We start from the raw sequence: 10,221 nt of genomic DNA, 5'->3' as shown, positions 1-10,221 counted from the left end.
TTATAACAAAGAAACAAAAATGGAAAACATGAACGAATATACGTATATGTTATTACTTAACCGAATCAAAACGTTTCTCACAAAGTTGTGTGAATGAGTGTTCGTAAACACGTTGAAAACATTTACACGTTTCGCGACGAACCGGTCCGTCTTCATGTTTCCATGTCGCTGGGTTTTAGTGAACGATCCTTGTAATGAGCTTGTTGTCCAGGCATAATGCTCGAAATTACGGGATAATAATTTCGACATAAACTAAAAAACGCACAAAAACACCTCAATTTTATTTAATGATTAACAGCATTTCTAGAAATAGACATGTGTGAGAAAAGTGATTTATATTGCGTTTAAACACTGAACGTGTAAGTATTAAGTTTTCAGTAGTAAGTAAAGTCATACTTCTATTAAAGCTGTGAACTAATATATTTAGTCAGTAAACATTTTTACATAGAAAAACAACATTTTTATTGCACATAATATTTATTACTATTACAATGTGTTAATTTTTAACGTTAATATAAAAACATTAAATATATGTAAAGTTTATTCGAAGTGATTTTATAGTTGTCAATTGCAGCGCGCATTCTCTATATGGGAGAATTATTCATTGCCAATCGTAGGGATTGTTTTATGGACTCCAAACTATCATAGCGTTTAGAGCAAGCCTTACTCTCTAAAATCTTATGATAAATCTAGTGGATTAAGAACAGGACTAGATGACGGTCAGTCTTCAGATTTAATTATTTTGAGGAATGTTCGCTTCTAACCAAGATAACCCAGGATGGAGCTTTATGACCCGGCGCCGAGTCTTGCTGAAAAGACCGTTCTTGGTTATTGAACACGACGTTGTTTAAGAGCTTAACTACCTTCCAAAGAATATAATCTTTTTGCACATACGACGATAATTTAATAACTTTCTCTCAAAAATATATGGCACAGTCAGTCCTTCATAGCTAACACCCTACCAAACCACCACTGAAGTCGTACAATGCCTCTGTCGATTAATTGGGAATCTTCTTTAGAATTTTCAGCATAAATACGATCATTTTATTGCTCACATCATATTCACATCATATCATATCATCATATTGCTCACTTTGAATAAATTCAATCATCCGTAAACAAATTTACGGTGAACTCCCGCGGACCGCTTAAGTATTTCTTTTAATTTTATCAGCCTATTGTTTTTAATTTTATTACTTAAGAAGTGTCCAGTGCGTTTCTTATAAGCTTCAGGTTTTAAGTCATGTTATAAAATACGCGACATGGTTTCTAGGTGCTATTTTCATCTCCCAAGATAACATTATTTGCTTTCGGACAGGATTTCTTCGAATTTTTCCTGATACTTGTTTTTGTTTAATCGTTTTGTTCGTACGATTAAAAATTGTATTTGGTAGCATATCTACTATATGCAATTCAATCACAGCGAATGGTTTCTTATTTTTCCGATTTCTTAAAATTCCGAATTCAAAAAAAATATTTTGTTAATTTCTAATTATACCAGTATTTATGGCCAGAGTAAGTAAATTTCTAATATAAGCCTAATATTTAATTGTAAAAAGGTATAGAAATCATTTAGGGCAGGCTCAAAGTATTTGTTCTTTTGTACATATATTTTATTTTCTTAATAAATATTTGAAAATTTTGTCCGCATTATAACATGGTCATTAGAAGAAGAAAGCTGGCAGCCGTAGAGTAAAACTCGTCTTTTAAAACGATAAAAACGCTTCTTATTATGTTATGCAATAGTTTTACTCTTGTAGGAACTTAAGCAACCTTTAAAAGTAGATAATACAGACTCATAAAAGACGAAATAGTTTTTATTATTCCAAAATAAGTGTGAACGATACTTTCAATTTTCAAATTTGAAAATTGTTTTGCAGAAACCGAGCGTAAGGTGGAAAAAATATTAATGTACGATAGAATACAATGCGCTCTTTTTCTCTATTGTTAGCTGAGTGTGTGGCAACTAGGGCTTACAATACCGGTATTCCGGGATACCGAATACCGGAATCCCAGGCATTTTTTTTCCGGTATTAAAAACCTGTATTTAAAAATACCAGTATTTTGGTATTAAATTTTATTAATATTATTTCACAAATACTTTCAATTTAATTATATTTTTTGCTTCATTAATTACATAATGCCATACGAGCCTATTATATGTAAAATGTAACTTAGAATTAAACACGTACTTTTTTACTTGCACATTTTTTGTTTCTATATATGTACTCATTTCAGAACAATATTTATTGGATTTCGCATATGTATTTTTTGTTAACATGTCAATATAACAACTGAGGTAAGTAAAATATAACTAGTAAATTTCTTATCAATGATACCGGTTTTAATACCGGTATTCCGATATTTCAAATATCAAATACGGGTATTCAGATTTTAGTTCGGTGTTGTAAGCACTAGTGGCTACTATACGTTCGAAAACCGAGAGATCTTGTATTAAAGCTTTACATCCCTGATAGGTTTTTACGCATGCAGTGTTTTCTTTTAAAATAATTAATGGTGATATAACTTTTCTAATTACTTAGGCCGCTTGTCTGGTAAAACATTGCATTGCATTTTAATGTATATAATCTATTTATTCCAGTGTTGTAAACTTCGGTTGTTACTTGTGAACCAATAACATATTTACCAAATTCTACTTGTATGTATACTTTTCATCTCGTTCAATTTCATACAGTTTTTAAACTTTGTTTAATCAAAAAATGTTAATTAGATGCTAAAGAAGAAGATCATTTTCAAATTTAAATATACTTGTAAACATGTGTTGTGGATAAAAATTCATACACTAACACAGTAATTGCTCACAAGTGAATTTCATCATTAATTAAATATTTGGTTATAGGATTTCGTGTAGGATCCCATATTTAGTTACTAGATTCCAATGAAACGTAAATGCAACATGTTTAAAATAATAAATTGTTTACTTAGTATTTACACATAACCGTAGGTATTCGATTGGAGTTTTTCGTAAACTCCACATTCCGCCGGCAGAGCCGTTAAGTAACACGTAAAACAAAAGACAAAGCCAAATTGTCCATGAGTACAATCGTTAACAACTTTACTGTGTTTTTTACTGCTATCGGTAGGCGCAGTAGTTAATATCCGACCGTTTCATTTTGTTTCTGTTATTTATGGCCGATCATCAAAATATCTACGTAATAACGCGTATTTGCTAAAATACATATGATGTGTCCACCAGCGCCAATTTTTTTTTCTTTTTGTACGAAACATTAAAAATTGAAGATCTCTAACCTTTAAACGTACTTTGTAAATTGGTTTTGAAAAAACGATAATTTTCTATGATTGTTAAAATATTATTTTGTAATAATTAATGCTATAGAGAATTAGAACTAAAATAAAAATGTAGATGACCGGTAATAGTCTTGATATAAGAATAGTATGGATTAATTGAGTAGTGATTGCTTAGTAGCATTGTGTTTACTATACAAGCTCAGATCCGACAGATCCCATTTCGAGAGTCCAACACTCGCTACTTTAAAAAAAGTCTTAGGCTACCCGCATTGTGCGCCCTGCCACCACAAACCCGAGGAATCTAAATTTTTGAGCAGCAATGGCAGTCCGATCCAAAAACAAAAAAAGTTCAGTTCGCGTGTGCGATTTCCAGCGACATACACTCTATGTAAATAGATTACATAATCAATTTCATCAATTAATCAATAAAAAGAAAACTTTACCTTAAAATTAAAATTCGAAAACTTAGAGACATTCGCCAATCCACACTTTGCTTACTTAGTAGATTACGGTGCGTATCCTTTATTAGGGACAACTTGTGCCCCAACACTGGGCGTTTTATCAGATTTGTATGTTCCAGGTGCCACATAAGCAAATATGTTTATTGTTTAGTTTTAGCTGAGGCAAAATGTTTTGAGACCATTCTGATATGTCTATATACGGGTTGTTTGTGTTTTTCCCCTGATTAACTGTAATTTTCCTCGGCGTCTGTATGTACACAAAACGTACGGAACCCGGAGATCCAATCCGCCACCTACCTAAGCGACTAACCACAATTCATAATAATTACGGTACAATTACTCTCTATACTTAACTACCTATAATTATGATAAAAGAAATAATTAGTAGGTAATTTAATATTCAATAATTGGGAAGGGTTCCCAATTTATGAATAATTAATATATTACTCTACAATCTAAAATGAAATGTCAAACTTCCGAAGTTTAATCATTATTTATATAACTTGCACAGATTTGGCATTTATAAATAATTTATCATTAGTTTAATAAAACTCTTATGATTTATAAAATAAATGTCGACTAACGTTCTCTTCCTATAGAGAAATTTAAAAAACCTTTTATGTATTAATAAGATACGTAATATTTTAGACACATTCCTTCTATTAATTTCTGTATATGATATGAGTACGATTTTTCACCATAATGATGTAAAAAAATAAAGATATGAGAATATATTTATCAATTAACCTTTTACCAAAATATTCTAATTAACGGATAAATAAACGAAACAAATAAAGAGATCTCAAGTAACTTTGTGTAACTTTGTCTATCATATATAAAGCTTTTATTAATATTTTTTTACGAAGAAAATTATATCAGTAATAATTTTATTTTTCTTAAATGGTAACACTTCCCGACCCCGTCACTCTTTTGTGATAAATTCCAGTAAAAGAATTAAGAGTGGTGGGGTTGAAATATCGTTTTGATTATTAAGTTGGGAGCTTGGTCACTCGTTCGATAACCATCGAAGTGATAAGTTGTCTAGTGGAACTATGCTAGTTGGCTTATAAGAGTATTAAATGTGGAATAAAAGTATTTACGGTGCTCACAGCACAGTAATTACTTTTATTGGAGTTTTTATGATATTTCAGAAGTGGGTTCTAAAAATCCAGAAGATAATGATTGAGTGAACAAAGGTGTTCACTGGTTGCTGATTGAGCGAACAATGATGTTTGCTGGATAATGATTGAGTGAGCAATGATACTTGCTGGAAATATTTATATACTGATTAAATTATAAAGTAATAAATGTGATTTAAACTCTAATTTCCAATTTACTTTATGGTGCTCTTGGCGCAGGAGGAATCTTAATGCAGTGGCAAAAAAAGAACGCGAGTATTAAAACCTGTTGCCTATTTTAGCAGGCAAACAACACCTGAGGAAAAGCATCTTCATTCCTATGAGCTTGAAACACTAGTTGTCGTGTGCTACTTGAAGAAATTTAGAGTAAATATTATGGGTATTCCATTTGTACAGATTGCGTGGCTCCTAGAACCATCTTGACAAAAAAGATTTGCTGCCGTGGATAGCAAGTGGGGGGCAAAGGGTTACAGATCTCTGACTTTACTTTTGACATAGAATGTCGCCCTGGCGTCCAAATTTCACATGTCGACGCTTTCAGTAAAAATACCACACTATTCGTTACAGCAAATGATAATCCATGTGTCAATATTTATAAAATAGAGCAGGAGAACTGGCTTCTTACTCTACAACTAACAGATCCTGATATTGTTAGTATTTTTAAAATTCTATAACCCGAGGAAGACAAAGAATATAAAGAAATAAGGAGTAATTATTAAGTGAAAAATCGTACCGTGTACAGGAAACTTGATGGCGGAATACGTTTGGTTGTTCCACGGAATGCTAGATGGCAAATACGTGAAGCTAGCCATGATGACAATGGTCATCTTGGCTATACTTTAGAAAAAGTCCAAAGTTAGTACTGGTTCCCCAAGCTTAGGCACTTTGTGAAAAAATATGTGGGCGCCTGCATTCACTGTGCATATAACGTAGTGCACCTCGACAGAAAAGCGGTCATTTGTTTCCTATAGAAAACATATGTCTACAGTTTTATACGATATATATTGATCGGTTGGAGCCTTTAGTTAGAACCCACATTCTAACAATTGTAGATGTTTTCACAAAATACGTATTCGTGCAGGCAGTCAAAAATACGAAAAAAAGGCTAAATTAAAGGTTCTTCAAAAACTATTTTTTGATTTTGGGTTGCCAGCAAGAAAGGTGACAGGTCGCGGCGCTTCTTTTACATCATCAGCTTTTAAAGCTTTTTGCGAGGAACATGGCATTAAGCACTTATTGGACGCGGTTGCTTGTCCCAGAACCTATGGCTCAGCTGAGAGATATAATCAACTTATACTCAATTCTTTAGCTGCTCAAAATTTTAATGGTAATGAACGTGACTGGCACAAGCAACTTGGTAAAATTCAGTGGGATGCTAATAACACAATTAATACCACTAAAAAGACTCCAACTGAAACATTATTTGGCACACAAGACGATGTGGAATGTGTGAGAAGTATTATCAGTACAAATAAAGAAAAGGACCAGAATATTCAAAAACATATCTACATATGACGCTAATCGGGTTCCGGCACCTAAATACAAAGTTGGTGATCTAATTAAGATTTTAGGAAATAATTACGGTAATGATGGATAAAGTACTAAACTTCTTACTAAATTTGTCGGCCCCTTTAAGATTTCTCAAGCGTTAGGAAATGATCGTTATCAAGTAACGGATATTCCGGGTTTTCCTGAAAGAGGTAAGCCTTATGAATCTGTAATAGCTTTTGGTAAAATTCGATCCTGGATTAATGTGAAAGCTCTAGAAGTGCATGATGTTCATCTTCTTGTGGTGATAAAGATGAATACTACTAGACAGAAACTTTGCCAGTTGTTACGAATTGACATTCAATACTGAATACTACACATGGAAAATTGAAGTAGGCCAAAATATAATATTATTATTTTATTTATCTTTTTTAATTGAAGGATAAGATACAATGCAATGTTAAATCTTAATAAATAAAATTCTAAAAATGATAATGACTGGTATGAAATTTAAAATTACCTATACTAATTTTATTTTTTTTTGTTTTACAAATGGTACGTTTGATTGACATATGTCGGAGTTGAGGAGTGTCGAGCGTAACGAAACTTCTGATGATCGGCGAAGTCGTCTACGTTCGGGTGAAATCTGTGTGTCTAATTGAAAACAACAAACTCAAACTATTTACGCAGTCACTTAAGCGATAGGGAGCTTTGGGTTACATGGATACCTCGCATTGTGAGCGAATCGCAAAACGCGGTCTTATTGACTAGAGCTGTATATTATATAAGCTGTTATATTTGACGACGTTGACCATGCGCCGATGACGATACCTTCCAATGCCGTCATTGCGAGACACCATTGTCGCATTGTCACATCCTCCTTACAGTTCCGACTTTGCACCGTGCGGATTTTAAATATTCCGAAACATAAGAGAAAAAAGAACTTTTTGGGTAGCTTCTATGATGTTTGAATAGCATGCTGCTGTGCTTGGAATCGTCGTGGAAAAGACTACAAAGGTTTGACGTCATTGTTGGAGACATAGTTTGTCAGAAGGACCAGTAAAAACGGTTAATTATATAAAAGTTGTTAGTAAGTCGTCTCGTGCAACCACGATGATTTCCTTATTTTTAATTTTAAGTACATATGCCGAGTTGATGATTTTGTTATACGACAAAATATGGCATAGACTTGCTACAGTTTGTACAACAAAAAACATTGAATATAACAGAAGAAATTATTTTGCATTGCTAACAAATAAATAATTACAAGTAATATTGGAAAGTACGTATGCATGTATTAGTATAAATGTATAGTTTCCTATGAAAACAATTTGTTTTACATTCTCGTTTTGTAATTTGATCATAATTATCCTACAGATATAAATCTAGTTAATATATTCTATTTATTAAAAATTAATAATGTAAATTTCAGTTTATTATGAACAATAGTATTTGAAAAATGTTAACTAACTTTGTGCTTTGAAGTTTCATGGTTTGCGACCAAGAGTTTTATCATAAACTAATTTTAGCTAGTCTTTTTCATATGAACCTGTTAAAGTCTAAGATGTTAGCAACTTTTACGGATATTATTTGAACTAATTATTAGCTAATTATTTGAACGGGATATAAGTATTTTTTTTTTCAATAATTACCTTATTTTGGTATATACCATTATTAGGGTATTATTAATAATAAGCGAGAATGTATAAAAAGTGCTGACGGTTTGTTTTTCGTTATTAATAAGCGGATACTAAAAAAAATCGTTACAAGTTCTAAAAGTTTTCGATGGCTACAAATAATAGAACTCATTGAATCAATTTAGTAAACTTTTATTAATAAATACTAAAATTTACAATATTCTTTTGGGCAAATATTTTTGTCCAAATACTAATTTTGTTCAAAAAAATATAATACAAGCACAGGAGGTATTAATCAATGATAAACGTACAGGTATCAAAAATCGTATAATTAATTAAATAACTTTTGATTAATAGAAAAATAACTAAATTTAAACTTACAAGACGAATGTTTATTGCGAAAAACTGTAGAGACGATGCTTAACATAAATTCATGCTGCTAATGGACGAATTCCAAATTTAATGCGTTCACAATGTGATTATTTCCTAGCATTTACATACACAAGATACATACGTTGTTTTTGTTGCTATTATCTCTGGAATTTCTGGAAAATAATGAGCTATATACACATTTAATAAATTATTCAGAGTTATGACTAATACCCTGACTTATATTTTGTAAAACGGAAATAATAGGTATCATCTTTTTATAACAAAAAGTCATTTTTTATCAAATAACTTAGAAATCATTTATTTATTTTTCATCAAAGTCTACATTCAATTAAAAGGGCATAAATAAATGAACAGTGTGATGTTACATCAATAAGTTATCATATAAAACACTCTTTTTCTTTATGGTATCTAGAAGGTACTATATCCGAACAGAACCTTAATGCTACATCAGCCATCTGTTCAATCTGAGCTCTATGTCACCTTCCTACTTCTATTTACCATTCCGCTGGGCTACGTCGGTGACTTTCGTTCTCGTTTGTTCATTGTGGATCTACTCATACCTTATTCGATACCCTTATTCTTGAATATGCACCAGGCTTGCAAGGAGGACAGACTTCGGTCTTAATAATTTTACCGACAAAATAATTATTTTTGGACGAAAAATAAAACTACAAATAAGTTAAATTTGACCTTATCAAACTTGTAGATGGAAGACTTTTCAGATATACCCTAGCAGTTAAAAATATCTAAACAGGTCATCTATTATACTCAGATTGTCATATCTGATGTACGACGTTGTACCCAGAATCATGTTGCAACAAAGCAGGACCGCTCATGTAAATGTTCAGAGAAAAAATAAAAGTACGACATTTAGATGACATTGGTTGAGATATGTTTATCTGTACCTGCATATGTAATAGACAATTATAGTTTAAATAGTTTATAAACTATACGTTGTCACTAACTCTATGATAATTACCATGTCTTGGATAAATATTATATAAAGTTAGGCGAGCTTCTGTGAAAGTTTCATGTTCTAAACTAACTTATATATGATTAAAATTTAACTTTACATGTTATATTTAAAGATAATGTGATGTTTCACAGTTTTTACGCACCGCACCTGTTAAGTTGAGATACTTTCCTCGTTTTTAAAACTTACGTCTGTTCGTAACTACGTTGATAATCTGAACCACATACCGCATCAGGAACACTAGAATCTAGCCATCCTTATTGACACAAGGTTGATATATAAGAGTTCGAGAGTAATTAATTATAATGTTTAAAAAATGTAAGCTTGCCTAAGGTAGTCTATTATACTTGGTACCCAAAGAACAACGATTCAACAAGCAATGATTGTCGCACATTAAAAATCTCTATGAATTAACAAATTACGTCAAAACTGACTAAATAAGCGTTTTAAAGTAAATCAATAATATACCTAATATTGCTTGTATCAATTAGTATTTAAACAATCCTTATCTACTGCTCAATTACCTAACGACTACAAAAGATACTAAAATAGACTCCATATTAAAAGAAGATCCCACCAATATCAGAATCAAAATATAAAAATCAAAAACTTGCTTTTCAAAATTATGTAGTTATGCGGTACGTTATATGATGGCTATATTCGATTGTAGCTGCACGCCATTAGCTGTTTTAGCTTTTACAGATTCATGGGACACGCGGATCTGAAATCCACAAGCAAATAAACTAAAAAACATGTCCGATGCGTCGCCTGACGTGTTATATTGGCTAATTGTTATCTAGTCTGTTTTCATTTTAACTGAATAGACATCGGAGCTGGGAGAGGATCGATACATTATCTAT

At 31.8% G+C, this 10,221-nt stretch overlaps 1 protein-coding gene across 1 annotated transcript in view; it reads left to right on the top strand.

The window, feature by feature from the left end:
- The first annotated feature begins 778 nt into the window (after positions 1–778).
- LOC137932895 (uncharacterized) overlaps positions 779–10,221 on the top strand; it is a 76,142-nt gene continuing 66,699 nt past the window's right edge. The window contains exons 1-3 of the mRNA XM_068776581.1: positions 779–827; positions 5,952–6,319; positions 6,507–6,570. Of these exons, the coding sequence (XP_068632682.1) occupies positions 779–827; positions 5,952–6,319; positions 6,507–6,570 (481 nt within the window). The remainder of the gene's footprint in view (positions 828–5,951; positions 6,320–6,506; positions 6,571–10,221) is intronic.

The sequence above is a fragment of the Battus philenor genome, unplaced genomic scaffold, assembly GCF_028537555.1.
Source record: "Battus philenor isolate CCGP_79_NKW_IND1 unplaced genomic scaffold, ilBatPhil1.0.hap1 SCAF_12, whole genome shotgun sequence".
Taxonomy (NCBI): domain Eukaryota; kingdom Metazoa; phylum Arthropoda; class Insecta; order Lepidoptera; family Papilionidae; genus Battus; species Battus philenor.
The sequence above is the reverse complement of the archived record's forward strand: the minus strand, read 5'-3'. Positions and strand labels throughout refer to the sequence as shown.